This window comes from Podarcis bocagei (assembly GCF_964188305.1).
Source record: "Podarcis bocagei genome assembly, chromosome: 8".
NCBI lineage: Eukaryota > Metazoa > Chordata > Lepidosauria > Squamata > Lacertidae > Podarcis > Podarcis bocagei.
The window spans coordinates 55587224-55611473 of NC_138133.1; the positions used below are offsets into that span (position 1 = coordinate 55587224).

General features: G+C 43.2%; 1 protein-coding gene and 1 long non-coding RNA gene across 4 annotated transcripts in view; one reads left to right on the forward strand and one right to left on the reverse strand.

Annotated features, from left to right (window-relative positions):
* Positions 1-20078, forward strand: part of LOC308593105 — a 42249-nt gene extending 22171 nt beyond the window's left edge. The window contains exon 4 of the long non-coding RNA XR_014010716.1: positions 19958-20078. This is a non-coding gene — a long non-coding RNA (uncharacterized lncRNA). The remainder of the gene's footprint in view (positions 1-19957) is intronic.
* CA8 (carbonic anhydrase 8) overlaps positions 1-20774 on the reverse strand; it is a 44843-nt gene extending 24069 nt beyond the window's left edge. The window contains exons 1-3 of one of the 3 annotated variants that reach the window (XM_081205119.1): positions 20572-20774; positions 17479-17670; positions 13895-14019 (exon numbers count right to left, since the gene is read on the reverse strand). In XM_081205119.1, coding sequence (XP_081061245.1) covers positions 13895-14019; positions 17479-17670; positions 20572-20647 — 393 coding nt within the window. In that variant the 5' untranslated portion in view covers positions 20648-20774. The remainder of the gene's footprint in view (positions 1-13894; positions 14020-17478; positions 17671-20571) is intronic. The other 2 variants (XM_081205118.1, XM_081205120.1) reach the window with 2 other exon arrangements.
* Positions 20775-24250: the final 3476 nt, after the last annotated feature.

Below are 24250 nucleotides of genomic sequence, written 5' to 3' on the forward strand. Positions count from 1 at the left end.
GGCTAGAGCGAGTATGGCGGGGTGCCCGTGATGGAGCTTCAAGAACATCTTATAGGGTTTTTATGAAAACCTACGAGATGGCAGTGAAGGCCGCTAAGAAGTCCTACTTCTCGGCCTCCATTGCCTCCGCTAGCTCTCGCCCGGTGCAATTATTTAGTATAATTAGGTCTTTAACGTCCCTTGAAGGACAGCCAAATTTAAATAACAATTTGACACACAGCTGCAAGGCATTTGCGAGCTTTTTTGCGGAGAAGGTCCTGTTGCTCCGCCATGACCTCCCTGCCAATTTGGATACAATAAAGGAACTGGAGGCCCCTCGACTGTCCTCGGGTCCAGTATTGGACCACTTTGACCGGGTATCCCCAGCCGATGTGGACAGACTCCTCCAAGCTGGAAAGCCCACCACTTGTCCTCTTGACCCGTGCCCGTCCTGGCTGATTAGAGCGTGTCCAGACGAGGTGCAGGCCCCCCTGGGTGATATCATCAATTTGTCCCTTGGCACTGGGATATTCCCAGGGGAACTGAAGGAGGCAGTGGTGCGTCCGCTCTTAAAGAAAACATCATTAGATCCTTTAGATCTATCCAATTACCGCCCGGTTTCAAATCTTCCATTCCTGGGTAAGGTGATTGAGAGAGCGGTTGCTGAACAGCTTGGTAGGTTTCTGGATGAAACATCTGCTCTCGATCCATTCCAGTCCGGCTTCCGCGCTGGTCATGGGACCGAGACGGCTCTGGTCGCCCTAACAGATGATCTCCGCAGGCAGCTGGATCGAGGCGGGTCGGGGCTGCTGATTCTTCTAGACCTGTCAGCAGCCTTCAACATGGTCGATCACGAACTTCTGGACCACCGCCTTGCCGACGTGGGGATCCAGGGCACAGTCCTTCAATGGCTGCGCTCGTTTCTCTCCGGTCGGGGACAGAGGCACAGTCCTTCAATGGCTGCGCTCGTTTCTCTCCGGTCGGGGACAGAGGGTGGCGCTTGGGGGGGAATTGTCATTGCGCCACTCCTTGGTGTGTGGAGTGCCTCAGGGTGCGATTCTCTCCCCGATGCTTTTTAACATCTTTATGCGCCCCCTCGCCCAGCTTGTCCAAAGTTTTGGGCTGGGTTGCCATCAGTATGCCGATGACACCCAACTCTATCTGTTGATGGATGGCCATCCTGACTCGGCCCCAGATACACTGACCTGATGTCTGGAAGCTGTGGCTGGATGGTTACGTGGGAGCCGGGTGAAGTTAAATCCTTCGAAGACAGAGGTCCTCTGGCTGGGACGGAGCGATATGGGATTGAGGGGGCAACTCCCGTCTCTTGCGGGGGTGCAATTAGTGCCAGCATCGTCCGTGAAGAGTTTGGGTCTAATCTTCGATACCTCCCTCTCGATGGAGGCGCAGATTACAGCTATAACAAAGGCGGCATTTTTTCATCTCCGCCAAGCTAAGCAGTTGGCTCCTTATCTCTCTTGCCCTGACCTAGCCACTGTGATCCACGCGACGGTCACCTCCAGACTGGATTATTGTAACTCGCTCTATGTGGGGCTGCCCTTGAGACTGACCCAGAAACTCCAGCGGGTGCAGAATGCTGCAGCGAGACTCCTTACGAGGTCTTCACTGCGAGATCACATTCACCCGGTGCTATACCAGCTGCACTGGCTCCCGGTGGAGTACAGGATCAGGTTTAAGGTGCTGGTTTTAACCTTTAAAGCCCTATACGGCCTAGGATCCTCGTACCTACGGGACCGCCTCTCCTGGTATGCTCCACAGAGAAATTTATCGTCTGCAAATAAAAACACCCTAAAGATCCCAGGCCACAGAGAGGTTAGGTTGGCCTCAACTAGAGCCAGGGCTTTCTCGGCCGCGGCTCCAATCTGGTGGAACGCTCTGTCACAAGAGACTAGGGCCCTGCAGGACCTGACATCCTTCCGCAGGGCCTGCAAGACAGAGCTGTTCCACCAGGCCTTTCATTAGGGTGCAGCCTGACCCCCTCCTCTGGCAATCTGCACAAAATTTTGCTTGATGGTTGCCATTAATTTGATTTTAATTTGATTTAATTAATTTTATAATGAATGTTTTAGAATGTTGGACTATTTTGATTGTTGTTAGCCGCCCTGAGCCCAGCTTCGGCTGGGGAGGGCAGGATATAAATAAAATTTATTTTTATTATTATTATTATTATTATTATTATTATTATTATTATTATTATTATCGAGCCAAATATAGGAGTTGATTTCAGCATAGTAGTAATACCTAGATGACCTCTTGAACCTACAAATGCTACAGTGATTTTAAAAGCATTTGCTATTTAGCCTAATAGAAGCAATGGTGGGAAGCTATATCTGTTGATCAATAGCTATTATAAACTACTTAACATTTTAGCAAAATGTAAAGTTGGAAAACCAGCTTCTATAAATAAAAATAACATCTAGTAATTTACAAGAATCTACATTAGTACCAAGTTGAAAACTTATCTATATCAATTGAGAAAGCCACTAAGGATCCTGATATGATAACTGAGCTCCATATCTTCATAGGAGTTCATTCTGACTTGGTGATACTAGAGCATTCAATTTCAATAAAGGTGATTTAAAACAATATATGTTAGCCATTAACCGCCTGGAGGAGGAAAGGAACAGAATTAAAATTCATAGAATCAGTATGTGGGCTGCTTAAGAAAACAGTGTAGTGGTATTTTGGCATTGCCCAAAACAAAAAAAAAAGCATTTTGCATCAAAGAGCAAATGGAGAATGGCAAGGGGCAAGAGTTCAGCAGAACTAAAGATGCATGTTTTAAAAGTGAAATTTAGCCAAAGAGAAATAAAACTGAACAAATGCAAATCTGGGGGAAATGTAGGCTGTCTTTCCTGTTCTCCTTTCTCCATGGCAGCAGATATTTTACAGGCTGTGGGAGCAAAACTGATTTTGTTGCATTAGAGGGGGCTGTGACTGAAGCCCACATGGTCTATGAAATGGGGAAAGAATAACCATTGGGTAACCTGACCCTTCGTTTTGGTAAAGTACAGAATCCAATTATCAGCAAAGCTCCTAAGCTGTGATGGACTCATAGCTTAATTGTAGACCATGTGCTTTGTATTCATAAGTTCAGTCCATTATCTCTCCAGCTGAAATGCAGTAAAATTGGGAAAGTTCTCTGTGGGACACTAGGTAGATAATAGTAGGCCTTATAGCTGGCATCTGTCTGTCTTGGGAGAAAATGGAGGAGTGCACATTTGGGGATGAAGTCAAATCATTGAAGAGTTCCAGTGCTCACTTTGGCTATAGAGACCAATACAGAAGAGACATGTTTTGTTGAAGCTGGGGCAGATGCTTGTTCTCTCTGCACTTCTCTCAGTGGTCATTTCTCCTCTGGTCACTGCTGTGGATACACAATCTGAGTATCTGTCTCCAAGCACTGTAGCTGCCTGCAAGGGATTCCCACATGATAGGGTTGATGTTGTCACCCTTCATGTCTTGTTTGCAGACATCTTTGTAGAACAGAGTTGGTCTGCCAACAAGCCTGGTGCTTGAAGCCAGTTCCCCATAGAGCACATCCTTGGGGATCCTGCCATCTTCCATTCTGTGGACATAACTAAGCCAGTGTAGATGTCGCTGAGACAGGAGTGTGTACATGTTGGGAATGTGGGCTTGGGAGCGCACATCTGCATTTGAGACTTTTTCCTGCCATGTGATACCCAAAATCTTCCTAAAGCTGTACATATGGAAGGCACTGAGGCATCGCTCCCAGCAGTTGTTAGTTGCCCATGGCTCACTTCCATAAAGCAGCATACTCAACACACAGGTCTGATAGACTTTCATTTTAGTATTGGATGTTAGCATTACATTCTTCCCATACCCTTTTGGAGAGGTGAGCCATCGCTGTAACTGCCTTACCAAAACACTTGGCCAGCTTGGCATCAATGGAGAGGTTGCTGGTTATGGTGGAACCTAATTAGACAAAATCATCTACCACCTCATGCGTGTGGTCACCAGTGCTGGTGTGTGGAGTGATGGCAGCGTGCTGACCCAGGATGTTGGTCTTTGTCAGGCTTATGGTAAGGCTGAACTACCGGCAGGCTTGGGCAAATAGTCTGATTAAAGCAGCTTCTTGTGTGTTCATATGCCCTATCCCTCCTGCACTGGTGTAACGTTGGAAAATTTGGTCACTTCTCCTACGTGGGCAGTTATCTTTCCACAAGGGCAGACATTGATGCCGAAATCCAGCATCGCCTGAGCTCTGCGAGTGCAGCTTTCTCCTGACTGAAGTGCAGAGTGTTTGAGGACCAGGACATTTGCAGGGATCCCAAATGCTTGTTTACTACCAACCTTCCTGTATGCCTGTGAAACATGGACCACTAATAAATGTCATCTCCAGCTCCTTGAAAGAGTCCATCAACGGTGTCTCTGAAAAATTTTGCACATCACCTGGAAGACATGCGAACTAATGCCAGTATACTGAAAGAAGCAAAGATCACCAGTGTTGAAGCAATGATTCTTCAGCATCAACTTCGTTGGACTGGCCATGTTGTGCGGATGCCTGATTATCATCTTCCAAAGCAACTACACTACTCCCAACTTAAAATTGGTAAGCGTAATGCTGGTGGTCAACATAAGAGGTTCAAAGACTCTCTCAAGGTAAATCTTTAAAAATGTAGTATAAACACCAACAACTGGGAAACACTGGCCTGTGAGCGCTCCAGTTGGAGAACAGCCTTTATTAAAGGTGTCATGGGCTTTGAAGATGCTCAAATTCAGGACAAAAGGGAGAAGGCATGCTTGGCAAACCCTCACCATGATCAACTCCCACCTGGAAACCTATGCCTCCACTGTGGAAGGACGTGTGGATCCAGAATTGGCTCCACAGTCACTTACGGACTCACTGTTAAAACTGTGTTTATGGAAGATAATCTTACTCGGCTATGAGTGATCCCCCAAAAAGAAGACTGGTGTAGCTGTAGCCACAAGCATTACTATAGCAGCAGTCCATCTAAGTAACTACATGGCACAGATGAGCATGGAAATGGGACAAGGAAGGAAGCTGCAGCGCCAACAACAGTTCCTTACAGCTTTCCAAAAGCCACTGGAGCACCCCTGCCTCCATGCATGATGCATCTGATTGTAGACTCTACAAAAGTTCAAGCTGCAATAAATTAGTTAGTTTTCCCAGCTGGCCATGGGAATCTTTGTTCTGTTAGCTGCAATAGATAATTACATGGCAACTTTCCCAGAACTTGCCTGCACTGTGCCAGTGAAAAGGCATCGCAGCAAAGCATTTTCAACAAGCAAGTGGAGAAAAACTGTAGGGTTCTGCCCGCTGTATGTAACTTGCAACTGGGCAAAGTTCCTCCCTGAAGTGTAGCAGCTGAACTGGCAGCATAACATCACACTGCCAGTCTGTAAAACCATTGGAAATTTCTTACATATTATATGGATCTTAGTGTTAGTGGTTATAACTGAAAAAGAAATTAAAGGAATCATGGTTCAACACCTGATTAAATCTAAGTATTCTTATATAGTCATCTCAAAGTAGCAGGATTTGAATGGTTTTTGCTTGATTGGACAATGGAGATTCCAGCCCATGTCATCCTAAGGAATTACCGTAAGCGGTACTAAATCATCTTATTTAAACTCTGGACAATTTGTTCCACTCTGAACCTCAATGGACTTCATGAAAACAAAATCCTATGCAATCTAAATCTTTGATCTGAACATTTCAGTGTTCTGGGTAGTAGGTTGACTGACTCCATCCCACCTTACAGCTGGATTCCTGTCAAAGTGTCTCTTTGATTCCAAATAATTGCCATTTATTGAGTCTATGGGCAATTTTTCAAAAGATATTATGGCACCATGGCTTCCATTTATTTCAAGCTTCTGCTCAAATTCTGAATGAGTACAGGTGCTCATTGTCATGGCCATTGACCAGGACTCCTTGGAGGCACTGTCCTTCAACTGCTGCAGCTCTGAGGAGGAAATGGATCCACCCCCTGGTTTGTACAATGTGGGTCTGCAGGCACCAGAGCCTGCCTCCCTTCCTCTGAGCCATGAGGAGACATTGGTGCCACCAGACTCTGATGGGCTGGTCCACAGACGCCTTAGGGGCTCCAGAGAGCCCTGAGATGGGAACCGCACAGCTCCCCACCTCAATGGAATGACAAAAGAAGGTTCCAGCCCTTTAAATATCAAGCGGTGAGGCCTCCAGTCAATGACTATGTATCCCTGCCAGAAATTCAACCAGTTGCTCCAAGACCTCACTAAAACAACTTGAATGTTTGACCCCAGCTTCAGGGGCACAGTTGGTCATCCTGAACCAACACCTTGACTCCATCTCCAAAGTTTTGCCTTGCCAGTCAGGAACTACTAACCTCCTCTGTTGCACCATCATTTCTCTCCGAAGTGGTGAGCATCCCTGTGGATTCTAGGCAATCCTATTTTCAATACTTTTTTGGCTAATAAAAGTTTCAGAGTAGACATGGTGCTTTGTTCCCAATCGTTGCTGAAACTCTGTGACTTTTCATACCACAGATATTTTTGGGGTGTGCTTTTGTCCCACTTTCGTTGTGCTGTAGCACAATGGTGCTCCTCCTCCAGACAGCAATAATGCTGTCTCATTGGGGAAGCATTGCAGAACAATTTAATGGAATGATTTGTGGACGGTCCAGTATAATCCCACCATTAATGCACATCAATGCACATGTACATCAATGACATGTTGCCAAATTCTCACACACCCCAAAAAAGCCACCAGCATGGAGGAGCCCTTTGAAGAGTTGTTAGGTATGAACAAAAAATTGTTCACACTTTAAAAAAATATTTTTTAAAAAGGATATACAAACCTTTCCCCAAACTGTCATGAGGAATGCACATGAACAAAGCCTTCCCAAAAGAACAGAATATTAGAAACAGTTAAAAATATTGATGCAGAAGAAAGGTGGTGTTCTTCACTTTCTCCCCCCATCCTTAGAGATGGATCAAGAAACTCTGATAAAACTCTACTGCTCATGTAGATGGCTAGCTTACTGTGCAATCAGTCCTGCCAACCTACAGCACTTTGGGGCTCATCCTCAGAGCTATGCATTTTATTCAGTTTTTTTATACTTTGTCTCCCAAGACAGCTCACAAAAAGTTAAACATTACAATAAAGCAGATGCATACAGTGTCTCACCAGTTTGGAGCTGACTGAGCAGCGTGCTTCACAGCCAGTTCCTCTCTGGCATGGCAGCATCGAGCTTCAGTTCCAACTATGCAGTAAGGAGAGGGGGTGGCCCCTAGGTTGTCGCCATCCCCTTCCACAAAAACCCTTTCCAATAATTGCCTTAAAGAACCACAAGTTCTCAGCCTCCTGGCTCACTGAAAGCTTTTCAGGAAAAGGATCCCCATTGAATATAAAAGCTATCCATTTTCAAAGGACTTATAACGAAATCCTGCTAAAGATCACTCTGTTTAGGCTGCAGTTCTATATACCCACTTAAAGGTAAAGGTACCCCTGACCATTAGGTCCAGTCGCGGATGACTCTGGCGTTGCACGCTCATCTTACTCTATAGGCCAAGGGAGCTGGCGTTTGTCCGAAGACAGCTTCCGGGTCATGTGGCCAGCATGACTAAGCCACTTCTGGCGAACCAAAGCAACGCACGGAAACGCCATTTACCTTCCCGCCAGAGAACCTATTTATCTACTTGCACTTTGATGTGCTTTCAAACTGCTAGTTTGGCAGGAGCAGGGACCGAAGAACGGGAACTCACTCCATCGCAGGGATTTGAACTGCCGAGCTTCTGATCAGCAAGCCCTAGGCTCTGTGGTTTAGACCACAGCGCCACCTGCATCCCACTTACCTGGGAGTAAATCCCCTTGAAAAGTAAGCCCAGCCGTGTATAATGATCTAAACCCATGACATGCCAAATTATGAAAGATAGCAGTGCACACCCAGAAATGCCAGGCATGAGTGAGCTTACAACTTGAAATGAGAGATAGCAAGCAAATACAATAGACAAGCCTCAAACTAACAGTGAAATGTTATTGCAGTAAACATAGCAGCAACTCGGTGAGATGAAGCTGATTATATGTCTGGAATGATAAAGTGGGCAAAAGCAGGAAAGCTCTGAATAGGAAAAATGGCCAGTTTGAGAGAATGGATTTGTTGATGGGATAGTGCCAAATCAGTGTTTGTTCAGGACATTGGTTTTGGGGAAACGATGAATAGTTAATGATATGGAAATCTCAGAGACCACTGGAATTATTTCGTGCTTAATTGAATGGGGCATTAAGCACCACACAGAGCACAGATTTTACACCATTCCTATCCACAGAGCAGCTGCAACAGTTTTACAGGCAATGAAGTTAAGATTTGTTGTGAATTTGGAGCAAATAGTCAGACAGAATGCTTGCCTGAAATTCAAAAGATTTCAAGAAATAAACTGACCTGATCCATTCGCTCTTCTTAACATTTCAGGAAAAGTTCTATGTACAATGTTAACAACTGCAACAGCAACAGCAAAAGTTCTGGTGCAGGGAAACAAGTGTGGAAGATAAAGTAGAAGTGGGATATCTTTACTTTAATCAAAGAGTGTACATGTTAGTAACCTCATTTCAAACCAAACAGAATAATTTTTTTTTAAGTAGTATGGCATTATCAGAAGAACTTCCCACAAGGGCAGAGATTTAATATGGTAAGCTGTTGTATGTCCAGGCTAGTCCAGACTAGGTACCTTGTCAGGGAACAGGTTTCCAGAGTCTCGGTTCTCTGGCACTACCTAAGATCTGTTTCCTTTCCTCAGCTCCCATTTCCTGAGGGTGGATCGGCTTAATTTGTACAGCACACACCTAATGGGACTGCCATGTAATGCTGGAAAAGAATTTTCAGCCTAGCAAACTATGTAGCAGGAGGGAATTTTATTTTTCATGAATATGAGATTAGAGACCATGCTTTTGACTTAGGCAACATGGTCTAATGAATAAAGCACCCTGGGGTAGATCTGTTCCGGCTACTTTTGTAGCACACTGTTAATTTTCAGCAAAGCATGAAACGTCTCATGTCACCTTATCCACTTCTGGAAGGCAATCAGAAGCCATGTGGCTTCTTATGAGAAGCTACACACCACTGCTTTCTTTATCTTCAGACCCATTGCTGCCTCGGCTAATGTAAGAGGAATAACGCTGAGCATGGCGATAGGATACGAAGCCTACTCCTAACAATCAGTCCCTCTGGAAGGGCAGCCAACCACCAAAGGCTTCCTCTTTGAATGTGCAGCACAGAGAGGTTATGCTTTCATGCCAGTCTGCACACTTCACTAGCTGCATTCACGTATCCCCGTTGCCCTGCTGCCCTGACTTGGAGGAAGGAAGGATAGATGACTCATTCATCCACAAACCCCTTTTAATCCCTACACACAAACCCTTTTATTCTGGTTTTGCTTAGAAATCTGAGGTGCCACAAAAAGTTGAGAAGAGGGGAAAGAGGGGCAGTGAGGGTACCACCATAAATCTCTGCTCTGCAGTTCCCTGTACTATTTCAGCAGCCTAGCTGTGGCAATATTGTTGTGTTAGATTTAAATTGCATCACTCTCACTCTCTTGTCTTACATTTATGTGCAGAACAGATCAAAAGAAAAACACCACTTCCAATCAAAATTCTAATGTTATTGTTTCAAAAGTAGCCGTAGAGCAGTTAGAAGGATCTGTTGTTTGTTCTGTGTGCCTCTGTAGGTTTGCAGCATCTGTCTATATCTATGCAAAGAAATAGCTCTGGAAAATATGGAGAACCTGGAGCCTTAAAATGATACGTCTTTTCACTTTCAGCTCTTCTGTGATCTGCTTACTTCCATAGGGTTCAATACTGCTTTGAGTGGTATAATACTGCTTTAAATGTATAGTGCAGATGGGTTCCTAATTCGTGGCCTTTTTCACTATGCTATTATACTGCTATTTAAAATATTATTTGAAGTATTTTAAATTAGCATCGATGCATATATATATATATATATATATATATATATATATATACGCACATTATACATATCTGTATAATCCTTGTCCTCTTCTTTGGATGATGGCTTAGCTTTTGAGGCCACCCTAGCTTTTCCTGCAGCATTTCCCAGGAAAGGAGACCAGTTTTTGAACATGCCCCAGGTCATGACAGCAGTGCAGCGCCAAGTTGTTAAGTGTTCTATCTGCAAGTAATATGTGTCGTTAATATGTCTTAGTTAATTAGCAGCTGCAGTATTCAGTACCCTCATTACTCAATTACCTGAAACCAAAGTCCATCTCAGGCCCTGTGAATGTACCACTTGCATCAAATAAAACCTGATCAAACAAACCCAATATTCTGAAGACCTTATCAACAGATAATAAAATAACTGCTACGCTCTCATGCCTCTTCTTTGTATTTAAGGGTGGTATCAACTGCTTCACACACACACACACACACACACACACACACTTTTCATTCTGTGACAGAAGGTTAAGGATAAGACTTCAATTTTATAAAGCATACAAATTTACCATTCTCTACAATCTGCTACTAGGAAAACATTGAATGCATTTAACAACTGTGAACGTAAGACTGTGAAACATCTGCTGTTGCGCTGTTCTCTATGCCTGCTCTAAGGGTCAAACAAGATGGGGTATTAAGTGTGTCATGAGCCCTTACATTAGTGACTTTAAAAATGCCTTTCAACAGGGGTGGAGGGTGGGATGGGAAAGGGACAATGGCCTGGGGAGGAGAGGAGCTTTAACCGTTTGCCCCCCCCCCCACAGTTCTAATCTGAATTTGGACACCAAGCTTTTGCTATTTTTCCAGGGGGGAAGCTTTCATTGAATGGAAGCTTTCCTCCTGGAGCAACTAGCAGGCACTGGGGGTCCTAGTTTTGATTGGGACCATAGTGGGGCAAAGGAGTAAAGCATTCTTTCTCAGCAAGCTGATTTTTGTGGAGAGGGCTGAGCTTATTTAGTTGTGGCTATGAGTAAGCAACTGGGAATCAGACACCCTTGACTATTCCCTGCAAGTCATCCAGAGGTCTACCAGGAAATTCCAATCTACCTTCAGCCTACCTCTGGTATACCATGCCTGGCTGCAGCTGTCCAGAGCATTTTTGTGAAGATTTTACTGAATGTTAACAAAGACATCCAAGAACAACTTCTGAATTGCATAAGGAGATTTGGTCAAAAGACAACGCAATGATTAATTTTGAGCATGTCAGTTTCCAGAGGTCATACTGGAAACCTCCAGTTAGCTAATCTGTTAAGCCATGAACCAAAAAGTCCTAACCTTGAGTACCAGTTTCCCAGATATGCAGTAAGAATGAAATTACATTGTTTCATTTAAAGATACAGGATGTTGTTTTATTCTCATTTTACAAATGAAAAATAACATGGAACTTGGCAGTATTGAGCTCCTCCAAGTATTGGAAAAGATAATAATAACATTCTTCTCAATGTTTCTATACGGATATTTTTTTGGTATTCTGCAGCTTTCTGGCAGAAACTAAAATGAAAAAGCAAGTGAATATGCAAAGCTAGAATCTTTTGTCATTTGCTCCATTGGCTTCAGTAGATTTAGATATCTAACATCATTCAGTAGCTAAAGCCTGTGGTTCCCGTCTTAAAGCTGTTCACAGATTTAGCTAAATCTCTTTTTGTACCACATGATTAGCTTTCTCCTTAAAACTTTATCCAGATTATTCATTGTCAGTCTTTAAAATATATTCCAGTCTTTAAAATATATTCCAGGTTTCCAAGGCAAAAAAAAAAAAGGATTTTAAAAATGTATTTTAACATTACTCTGTATTAGCTAGAAATTTTAGGGCCTATAATTCTGTAAATTAAGCTAATGTTCTTTTTATTTTTTGTACAACTAGAGGAGACAGAAATACATGAAGACCTGAGGTTCACAAATTATGAAATGAATGAGTACACACCTACATGTATATTATGAGTCTATTTACTGTATACAGTGAGAGGTAGGTAATGATAATGTGCAATTTATAGGTTGCAGAGATCCAAAGCCAATCGTGCTACTCCACCTTATGCATGCAGTTTTTAAAGGGCATGTTTTCTCTTTCATATTATTAGGCAATGGGGGCTGGTGCCCATTGAGATCAGCAGGGCATCCTGTTTCACCACTTGAGCCAAAACGGGAAATGCCATCTTGCCACTGCTGCCTGCATTGCCAGCCCCGCCACCTCCACCACCAGTTGAGAAGCAGCATTAGCATCACGGCTAATTTGAGGCAAGATCTCATGTGCTCCAGAAGATTCAGAATGTTTGGGCCAAAAGAAATAGCATCCTCTCCCATTGATCCCATTGGAACATACATGACTAGTAAATGTGGGATAACGATTGATGGGAAGTTGTGTAGCTTCCACACAAGCAAATCAGAATGAAGCTCAATAAACAGGTCACCCGGAAGCAACCTGTGGCTCGAGAGCAGACAAAACAGTTCTGAACTTAACTCTGTAAGAGAACGCCTGCCTTGTGCTTTCAGATTGTTGCACAACAATCATACAAAGATTCAAATTGTGTTTAACTTCCTTAGTTCCAGTAGAAAAGTTTTCCCCTAAAATGCATGTTTAGAGGAGGAGGAGTTTGGACTTGATATCCTGCTTTTCACTCCCCTTAAGGAGTCTCAAAGCAGCTAACAATCTCCTTTCCCTTCCTCCCCCACAACAAACACTCTGTGAGGTGAGTGAGGCTGAGAGACTTCAGAGAAGTGTGACTAGCCCAAGGTGGCCCAGCAGCTGCATGTGGAAGAGCAGAGAAGCAAACCCAGTTCACCAGATTACGAGTCTACCGCTCTTAACCACTATACCACGCTGGCTCCCAGGGAGTTCATACACCAAGGATGTGATCTTAACACCACATACCTGGAAGTAAGCACCACTGAATTCAATAAGACTTACTTCTGAGTAGGCACACTTACCTAGACCTCAATGGGATTTACACCTGAGTAGACATCTGCACTGTGATTTTTGCTCATTTTCAGAACAAATGACGATGAAATTCCTGACGTTCTAAAGGAACAGAACTGGCCCTTCCCACTTTTAATTTTCTCAATTAACTGCTCAAGGTTTTGTGCAGATTTTCAACTGTTTTAACGTTTCCCTTTTAGTGACAGAGCAGAGCTAATGTCTGAAGTGGGCCCAAAATCCTTTTGGCATAGTACTTAAAAACAAGCCTTTATCGCAGCAGCTCAGTGCTTCGTAACAAATCCCACAAAGAATTAAAATGGCAAGGAAATTTGTTTTCAAGCTTCTAAGGGGATTAAGATAAATAGCATGAAAATATTTAAAGCCAAACAAATATGCACTGAAAGAGCTTTTATAATATAAAAAGATTAACTGCATAGCATGAGGAAACACTTGAATATCACCAACTAGCACCATAAATGTACGCATGGAGTTGGACTACCGCACATGGCTCACATTGTGGACTGCAGTAACCCTATACCTGTTTTTCACTAGAAACTGGAAAGCCACTGTGGATCAGTACCATTCAAGACTTTGCTTTTAAGTAGTGAAAGCTGTTTCCGAACAAATCCATTGATAATTTTGGCTTGGCTTACATTTATTTGTCAATTTAAAAAAAAAGGAAGCCAGGTGTGCCTCTGCCCATGTTCCAGCTAGTAGTCAAGGAAATGCTAAGTTTAGCAGAGGTTGTTAGAATATTATTAATGCAGAAGTTAATAGTGCTGAAGGTTAACTTTATGACCGATTAATCATGCAGTAGAATTTGCACCAGAGGCACAATGCTATACATGTTAATTATAAGTTCCCAATGCATACTTAAGATGACAGCCTTTAAAAGTGACTATAAATCAATAAGCTGCAGGGTTAAAATCAAACCAACAGGTTTTTAGACATTAGTTTCAAATTCACAGGAAAAGTGTAAGGCTAGATAAGGGCAAGACCACTCTTACCTCCATGGGGAAAGCTTTGAAATTAACAGTGTGTTCAGAGCCACGCTGATTTTCTCTCCCCCAATGAAACCGGACATCGTGCAGTTCAAATTCATGCCCCCGAGGCAAGGGTCCTCCTGCTAACGCTGCAAAAGAACACAAATAATAGCAGGTGACATTCATAGCCTGCCATTTTCTGAAGATTTTCTCAGCCAACAGAACAATAGTTAGTGAGAATGAGAGAGAGGTCACATGTGACAAACTGTGCTCCATGGCTGCACACTTCTTGTTGCGTTCTTATTTGATGAGGCAGAGCAGTTTTCATGAAGATAAATTTGCTTGTCTGTATTTATCCCTTCTAAGTGTGAATGTGTATATATCCATACATCAGGCCTGCATCTTTACTAGCTGATGGAGTTCTGTGCATACTATGTAACTTACGTTTGTTGTGAGGAAGCTGAACATGAAAAAACAAAACAAATTCCCAACCATTTGAGTCATATATGGGCCAAGTCTAGTCAAGTGCAGGCACAGCACCTGTATGCATTAAAGAGATTAATGGAGCCCTGTTTTCCCCATCCAGCATGTCGGGAGAAAACATGTGTCTATTGAGCCTGGCAGGGTCGCTCTGAACATGAGTGCTGCATCCATGCTCATCTGAATTGGGCCCATAACAGCTAACAAACCAACAGCTTGTCCTAACTGACAGACATAGATAGATAAGATAAGCTTGAATCCTCAGCAATATCATCTAAGGCATGAAATAAACTATCTATTATTCTATGACCTCACTTTTTTAAAAAAGTATAAACTTGCTAATCTTTCACAAACCCAGGATATCCAAATGTCAGAGCCCAGATGAAGAAAATAAAAATATATATCTGAATATAATTTCTACAAGAACTAGAACACTGAGTGAATGATCTACAGTGATATGGCCTGGATCTACAAGTCACAGCATTATATATTTGGAATATTGCCAAGAACACTGTGGGTTTTTTTACATGTCTACATAAAAGCACCAAAGTGACCCAGGTTTGACTGACACAGATTGTAATGAGATATGCAGAAGGAAGGGATACGAATGGATGATAATAGAAAAGTAACCATGACGTTCTGCAGAGAGTTGATTCAGTCCTTTCAGAGCAGAGAAAGTAAGGAAGATCTCCCAAGGCTGACTTTTCAAAAGACATTATTTTGCCACATGCCTGTAGACTCAGTAGGGATAGGCTATGAAGAACTTCTCTCAATTCTAATGGGTATTTTATGAGTCCCATGTTAGAAACACTTCTTCCAGGACGGCTTCCGGTAGATTCAGAGCTGGGACTCAGAGGATGGTCTATAGAAAAGCCATTACATGAGCAATTAGTGATCCTGTGTTCCCCTGGTTACGGAAACTGGCAGAGTCTGTGGCAAAACACGAGACTCTCTTGGATCCTGTATATAAAACTGCTACCTTTAAGGCTGACAGTCAGCTTCCTCTTCATAGTTTTTCTCCCTTTGAAAACTGAATGCAAATTTCCAAACTGGTAAAGGAAGTTCTATAGCACCTCAAAGACTAACTCGTTTATTGCAGCAGGAACTGCTGGATACTGGCTTTCATTGTCAAAGACTTACATTGCAGCAAATCAGATAGTCTTTGAGGTGCTATAAGACTCTTCATCTGCTTCACTGTAATAAGGCTACTCCTCCAGAACATGCATAGAATATATTGACAAAATATGCACATTTCCACCTTTAACCATATAACACATCTCTTTTGCTATTAAAAGTTAACTCTACCCATATTATCTATTCATGGTTTGCTCTCTGCTGAAAAGTAGATATATACTGTACATGAATGATCAGTTCTAGAGGTGCAGTAAGGACATTTTCAGTGAGGAATGTCTGAAATGTTAGGTTTTTTCCCATGAGATACTAGCAGCAGTGAAAAAGTTAGTGATTTTTATAGCCCTCTTCCTGATATTGAAATACCATGGACCATTTCAGACATTTTCCACATAAAGTAAGAGAAGGGTGATCTGCTATGCTTCCAGATAATATTGCTGGGGGGAAATCTATGTGCATCCCTGAGGATGTGCATTCTGCCCTGAATTTGAAGATATTTTCCCATACGAGTTAGATGCTTTTTTCCAATTTGGACATGGCCTGCAAGTGTGGGCAGATGAAGCACAAATCAATTGTACTTCCTCTCCAGTCACTTCTGCCGAATATTTTAAGTGGCTCTAAGAAGAGCAGCAGAAAGGGAGCCTCCCTCAAATACCCCCACCAGCAACTGTTGGATAAAGGGCTCTTGTAACATCAGCACCCTCTGCCTCTCAGGAAGAAAATTGGCAAGGGGAAGAGAGACTGAACTGGCTTTATCCATTGGCCACTGAAGGAGCACCTGCACCAAAGGTTTTCCTCTTCCCTCCCATTCCTTTTCCCCTTGGTATCATGTCTATTCAATTGTGAGCCTGCAGGTAGGGACTGCAGGTGGGCAAGGGCCATAGCTCAGCAGTAGGTAGAGCTATGCAGAAGGTACTGGGTTCAATCCTTGAATGTCCCCTGCCTGAAAATCTGGATAACTGCTTCTGGTAAGTGCAGACAATACTGAGCTGGATAGACCAAAGGACTGAGCCGCCTTCCTGTGTTCTTCCCAACCTAAGAGTTGCAAGCATCCGGTACGGGTCCATTGACAAATATTTCCTGCTGACCAGCCAGCTAGAGACACAGTGAGAACTTTCCTTGTGGTCTCCCAGCTGCTTCGTAGCATTTAGAGACTGCCAAGAATATGATAAATAAAAGGCTTTCTTCCTATTGCTAACTCTTGATGCTGGTGTCGTATGTCAGCATATAGTGGCAAGTTGGAGAATTCTCTTTTTTATTAGAAGTAAAAAAAAACCAAAAAACATAGAGACAATTTTAAATTTGGGGATGGGACATGCACGCGAAGACCCAAGAACATGGAGAGGGCATCTTAAGTGTTGCCCATTTTTGCCAAGCCAGTTTCCATCACTGTTACAGATTATTACAATTCTGTTTGTTAGAAGCCAATTCTAGCATTATTTCTCCCTATTTTATGTGTCTGAACCAGAGGAAGGCAGGCAGAAAGTGGCTGAAAACACATATGCTTGAAGCATTGCACTCCTTGCTTGAACGCTTCTGGGACCTTCTTCGCAGTCTTATGACTTGTATCTGACCATTTTTATGTTACAAACAAGCATCCACAGATTTTTCTCTGAGAGTTTTTCAATAAAGAAAAAAGAAGGGTATGTCTGTGGTTTATGACTTGCACAATGAAGGTAAAAAAATGAAATGGAACGGGAGCCTGTGTCTGAAGTAGCTAAGAGTGTGAAGCATGTCAGTCAGTCCCTTGTTCAATGCTCACCTCAGCTGTAGACTTGCTAGGTGGCCTTAGGCAAGCCATTCTCAGCCTCAGTCTTCACACCTGTAATATGGGGATAATAACACCGACCTTACAGGGTGCTTGTGAGAATATTGAGCTAATGTGTATGAAACTGTCTGCTTTTTGTTGTTGATAAGGATAGCATAATTTTAAAATGTGACAGCAATGATTGTTTGGACATATCCCAAAGCAAACAATAAAGAACAGGAAAGCATACCTGATTTGGACTTTAAGAGGATCTGAACTGAGTGTCCATCATTGATGACCTCACAGTCACGGCACACAACATAGTTTGGTGATAAACATACTTCCAACAACAAGGGGTCAAATTTTGCTTCTCTTGAATTCAGGTTAATAGGAGACTGATATTCTCCATTAGCATCAGGAAAGACTAATCCCCACTCAACCCCTAGGACAAAAGAAAACATACTTGTTTGAAATTAAAAATTAAACTATTTCTATATGCTCTTCGAATCATGAGCCCTAAAATATATTCCGTCTACTTCCTTATGCTGATGCAAGTTTCTTAAAACTCTTAAAAGGATTCGCCCAAATCTTCCTGTTCCTTCTAGATGTCCAAAGTACAAAATAGTAAAGGTAAAGGGACCCCTGACCATTAGGTCCAGTCGTGGCCGACTCTGGGGTTGCGGCGCTCATCTCGCTTTATTGGCCGAGGGAGCCGGCGTACAGCTTCCAGGTAATGTGCCCAGCATGACTAAACTGCTTCTGGCAAACCAGAGCAGCACATGGAAATGCCGTTTACCTTCCCGCTGGAGCGGTACCTATTTATCTACTTGCACTTTGATGTGCTTTCGAACTGCTAGGTGGGCAGGAGCAGGGACCGAGCAATGGGAGCTCACCCAGTCGCGGCGATTCGAACTGCCGACCTTCTGATCAGCAAGTCCTAGGCTCAGGGCCAAACTATATATGATATTAGAGGACACGGGTTGCTCTGTGGTCTAAACCACTGAGCCTAGGGCTCGAATCCCCATGACAGGGTGAGCTCACTGGTGGAGGAAGAGGAGTGTGGGGGGGATGCACTGCCCTTGGCAGCGCAATCCCAGCAGGGTGCCATCGTGACTGCCCCCTCCCAAGCTGGGCACCACACCCCTGCGGCCGCACGCCCTGCTTCCGCCTGCTCTCTGCCCCCCGGTGCCAGAGCATGAAGCTCCGCCAATGAGTGAGCTCCCATTGCTCAGTCACAGATCCTGCCAACCTAGCAATTCGAAAGCATGTCAAAGTGCAAGTAGATAAATAGGTATCACTCCGGCAGGAAGGTAAATGGCATTTCCATGTGCTCTGGTTTCGCCAGAAGTGGCTTAGTCATGCTGACCACATGACTCAGAAAAACTGTCTGCGGACAAACGTCATCTCCCTCGGCCAGCAAAGCGAGATGAGCGCCGCAACCCCAGAGTCATTTGTGACTGGACTTAAGTGTCAGGGGTCCTTTACCTATATATCTATATCATCCGTATCTATATCTATGATATTAAATGCAGAATCTGTCCTCATAGCGGGGAGCGTTGTTGGCCTCCTGACCCTAGTGTCACTGGTGCGGCAGGGTAGTGGTGACGTTCAGAGCTTTGTGGGCACATTTGCAGGAGTGCAGGATTTACTCCATCAGTGCCAACACAGCCCTGACATCTTGTCCCCTGCCTCCCCGCATCATCCAAATAAATGGCAGTAATGACAGTGTGAGGAGGGTGGTTCTGCAGCACCACCCTAGCCACTACTAGTTAAGTGAATCTTTACATTTACTGTGCCTTTATTTTAAAACTGTTAGGGTGCTAAAAGTAATAAGATCCACAACAGATAGGGAGGTGGGTTTTAACGCTCTCCTCCCCTGCTGTAGTCCTGATGGGAAAACACTCATTGAAAGCTGCTCTTTGCATTAGGAGGAAATTTACATTTGCCATGAAAACAGAAACTTCAAAGAGCAATTTTCATCAGGTTATTCTCTCCTACCTATCAACTGCAGTCCTGATATTTATCACCCCCCAGCCCAGCCCAGCCCAGCTCCTGCCGTTCATATTTTTTTAAAACATGCACGTTAAATGAAAGGGCACAGTTAATTTGGTCCAGGTGGCTGTGAGACATGCCAAAGAAGTTTCATTAGGGGACAAAATATATTTGAAAAAAGAAATTAACATTTCTATATTCCAAGAAGCAAATGTAAAATGCTTGCCATGATCACTGACCCATCTGAACTGGGCAGCAATGTCTTTTCAACCAGCATCTGATTCAGTTAAGCCCAAATCATGGAAACCCAGTTCTGGTTTTGAAGAGAAACTTTTGCTGAGACAAAATCAGTTTCAAATAAAACATCATGAAGCAAATAAGCAAGTATCTGTGTTCACCAGAATGCTTCTTTGGATTGAAGAAAATGTCAGACTATGCTTGCACCCAAGATCTTGATTTTGCTTAACACAATCTAATCTCATTAAGTTTTCATAACATCTTCACTTCATCATAGAAACTGTAGACTTGGATCTTTTCACCATATCCAAGCAACACTGCGGGTAATACCCATACCCCTCCCCCCACACACACACTGTAAGCTTGAAAGTTCACCCACTACTTCGTGAAGGTTTAGTTGGCTTTAATAAAGAGGTATTACTAACTTGCTAACTTGCTATCTTTTAGGATCCCCCGCTAGTGGGCTAACACATCTAACCAGCAATTTTTGTTTTTCTTAGCCTTCTGTCACAAGACCATCATTTCCACAACTGAATATGCAACTGTAACTGTCTGCTTCATTTACACATTGCTGCCATTTGTGAGTCCTAGCCATAAACATTTCTGTACCCATGTTATTAAATTCAGCTTGGATTATCAAATGTGAGAGATTAGAAATCCCTTTTGATTTCCCTCAGTCTGTGCTCACTGGACAGTAAAAAGCAACAAAAGCAACCCAGCTTTTTGTGTGTACAGCCAGTGGCGCTGTCAGAGCTACAGTGTTTGACTTTCAAACACAGCAAGGGAATGTGCAACTTATTTGTGGAAATGCTGCATCTTTGCCTTCGGAAAGAGAAGGGCTTACTGCTGAAGCAGTTCTAGAGTTTCTGTTTTGTGTTGGTTGGGGGTTTTTTAACCTAAAATTAAATAACATGCTTTTCTTAACCCGATAGTTTGCACATTGAAACACAATGTGCTAAAATGACACCTTCCAAGGCGTATTGGTGACAAGACTAAATGTGAACTTTATATTTAAGTTTTCTCTCTCACACACGCACACTCAGGCACACAATGAAAATGCTTCACTCGCTCAGCCCACCTAGCAGCTCACAGTTTCAAGCCCCAACCTCCTTACCTTCTTCATAACCCCACTCCAAAGTCTCCTCTTTCTCAGGAAAGAGATCCGATTCCTCAATGTAGCTGTCAGCCATTCCCAGGCGCTCTCCAGCAGCTCCGTCCCTCTGAGCACTCTGGCTGTCTCTGGAAGGCTGCCTTGCGGAAGTCTGCTCTCTGCAGGCAGCCAGGCTCTCTCTCTCTCTCTCTCTGTGTGTGTGTGTGTGTGTGTGTGTGTGTGTGTGCAAAGCAGGAGCTGGAGACTTGCACTGGAGAACAGCTCGTCTATGACTGCATGTGAGAAACACATACGAGAGTCAGGAAGCTTGGTTGATGTTTGTTTGGCCCCTGTCACTTTTATATACGTTTCTAGAGAATCCTGAAATGTGATGGTATTATTAGTCAGTGTATGATATGGGTTAATGAAATATAATACAGTACAGGGATGGGTGGGCATGTGGAGCAATCAAATCCAGGCATTTAAGGCAAACAATTAGGCTGTGAAGAAAGATAGATGCTCTACAAGGTGAAGGGATTTGTTTGCCTCCAGGAGCCTCTAAAACAGGGGTGAGGACCCAAATGTTGTTGGAGTTCAACTCAAATCAGCCCCTGCCTGCATGGCCAATGGAGAGGGAGGATGGGAGTTGTGGCCAACAACATCTGAAGGACCACAACTTCCCTGTTTGAAACCAACTCACTGGAGAACTGTGACGTGTGTGTCCAGCTGTGTCTAGACTTGTAGCTAAGCCGACATTTGAGCAGGAACTGTCCCATGTTAGAATGCATCTGTTCAAAGAACAAAGTACAGTGGTACCTCGGGTTAAGTACTTAATTCGTTCCAGAGGTCAGTTCTTAACCTGAAACTGTTCTTAACCTGAAGCACCACTTTAGCTAATGGGGCCTCCTGCTGCTGCCACCGCGCCGCCAGAGCCCGATTTCTGTTCTTATCCTGAAGCAAAGTTCTTAACCTGAAGCACTATTTCTGGGTTAGCGGAGTGTGTAACCTGAAGCGTATGTAACCTGAAGCGTATGTAACCCAAGGTACCACTATATTGCTATGTGGAAAGACTGGTGAAAGATATGTTGCAAAGTCCCGGGGCACAATGACCAAAGCACTGACCACATGACTCCAGAGTAGCAAGTTTACTCTGTATGCTGGAGAGCCTCTAGCGCTCTGTTTTGATTTAGACTCATTTGCATTTTAAGAAAGGAAGACTACTTCTTTTTCATGCCCTAGAATGCTATTACTAAGCATTCCAGACTCTCATTGTTTTGAGGGAGGGGTTCAAGTACATATCTGAAGTTTATATTTGTGTAATAAAAATGGATTAAAACCGTGCTGCAACAAATTAATTTTTTTAAAAAACATGACTTTTTGCCATTTGGAAAGTGATGGTGAAAATGCACTAAAAAGTGTGGGGTGAATGAACGACTAGTAGGAAGACATGTGTAAAGGCTCTACAAGCATATCAGGATGAATGAACAAGACAAATGCTCATTGTCTTATAACTCAATTGCCACACTCAAATGCATGTCCAATTTGACAGGACTTTACTTAGGTACCAATTATCCTAAACCTCCAGCCTGTAATGATCACTGTGGAGAGCAGGATGACTTCTCGGGTTAATTTTATAAGAAAACTCCTTAACAACCATATCTTAGGCTGTGCATGCCTTGGAACCAAACTGGAAATTTAGGAGAAGTTCCTAGTAGCAACAGTAAATAAAATATGCAGGTAGTGGGCCTATCCTGAAGCCACTGATTAGTCAACCTATTGTGGAACAGATCAACATTGCTTGCCATACACAATCTGATGTACTGAACTAGCCCAGCTGAACCCTTCAAAAAGCCCTGCCTGTAGTTCTTTACACATGCCACAAACATCATTTAAAAGTGGATTTCAACATGGCTGTTTCGTAGCAGTGATGCATAGTGTCCTGAGTGACTTCCAAAGTTTCCCTTAGCGTGCATCTTGGCAGTGAAAATTGTAGGCACATTATACGCAGCTGCAGAAGGTGCTCAGAAACATGAGAACAAATTATGAACTACATTTTGTGCTTGTACATTTTTATTAGAGGAAGGTGCAAAGAGGAAGAAGACAAAGAACACCAAACCCTGAAACAGAAATGTCAACACAAGCTTCTTTTTGCAGGACCTTTGTTGTTTGTTCTTTGATCAACGAGCAAGACTCTGAAGTGAGTCAATGTGCTGAATCTAATTTGACCCTTTGGGGACCAGAAGGTTATTCCTCTTTCTACATTTGCTTTAAACAAGGATGTGCCCAACTATAAGTCTACATGGCCACAAGGGCAGTGAGGCTGTGTAAACAAAGCTTGGGGGAAAGATTAACTTTTCAGAAAAACAAAAACAGAAATGCATACCTTATATAATAGGGGTTTTCCATAATAAAGAAGGTAACATTGCTTATTCAAGGTTGTCTCTGGGCCAGAACTCAGGGGGAATTTTATTGTACTGCCCACCAGCATGGGTTACACAATGTGTACACTTATGTATAGTAGATACCCATCACTTTTACTTGTTTTTAGGAAAAGCAGCTCTGAGAGGAGATGGTTGGGAGTAGAGGAATTACGTATGTGAGGGAAACAGTGTTTAATTATCTCAACACCCTTCTCCAAATTGCCCTTTTTTGCTCTCCCAAGAGGTTTCAGAAGTGTTACTGCCTGCACAAAGCACTCATTTTGAACATTAAGGGTAGAGAGTCACTAGGAGAAGTTTTGGAATAAACATATGGTTGTGAATCTTCCCTGCTTGACCCACATGATCCCAGTCGATCAAAGCTACTTTTCTAAAGGGGAAAAGGGGGCATCTGTTACCCCCTAGGCTATCTTTACACACTCCTAGGCTATCTTTACATTGTTTGACTGCTGGTTAGTAGACTCAGGCTAGTAATCCTGGTGGCTATCAAATATGAAGGATACATCCATTGATTTATAGTGTGTGTGATGACCTACCAATATGCATATATACAAGCAGTGATTCAGTTCCATGTTTAACAAGGCAATGCTAAATCTGAAGAACACTATGGGAGGGGGGAAATTACAGCTACAACAAAATTCAGTTTGGCAAGATAGTTGAAAGACTTTCTAAAATATTTAGCCAAAGAGGAAAACAAAAGAGGAAACAAGAACTTTGTAACGCAGAGCAAGGGAAGGGGCTGACACATAACAAGGGGTATGAAATAGCAATATGGAGCAGGATTAACCAAACAAGCTCCATCAGTGGAAGCCCTGTGCAGAGGCTTCCACTAAATTGGCTCAGGGGTCAGTAGAAACCACAGAACGAGACACAGGGGGAAGAGAGCGAGGATCATTCTGTTTGGAAGACTGAAATGCTGGTGCAGATGGAATGTCTGTCATAGCATGATGCTGAATTTCATCCATGATGTCTTTGTAGTAAAGATGCAGGATACAAAATGCACAGCAACATAGGATGCAGAAAGTTGCCTTGTACCAGATCAGACCATTGGCCCACGTAACTTGTCTATGCTGTCTGGAGGTAACACCTGCCCTAGGTTTCAGGCAGGAGTCACCAGTCCTACCTGGAGACCTTTTTGCAATAAAAATATGTGCTTTATCACTAAGCTATGTCCTTTACCATAACTCAAACTCAATAAAAGGAATAGAATGAGATTTTCTAAACAAAAACTGCAGTCATGAGGTGCTGAAAGATCATTCACCTAA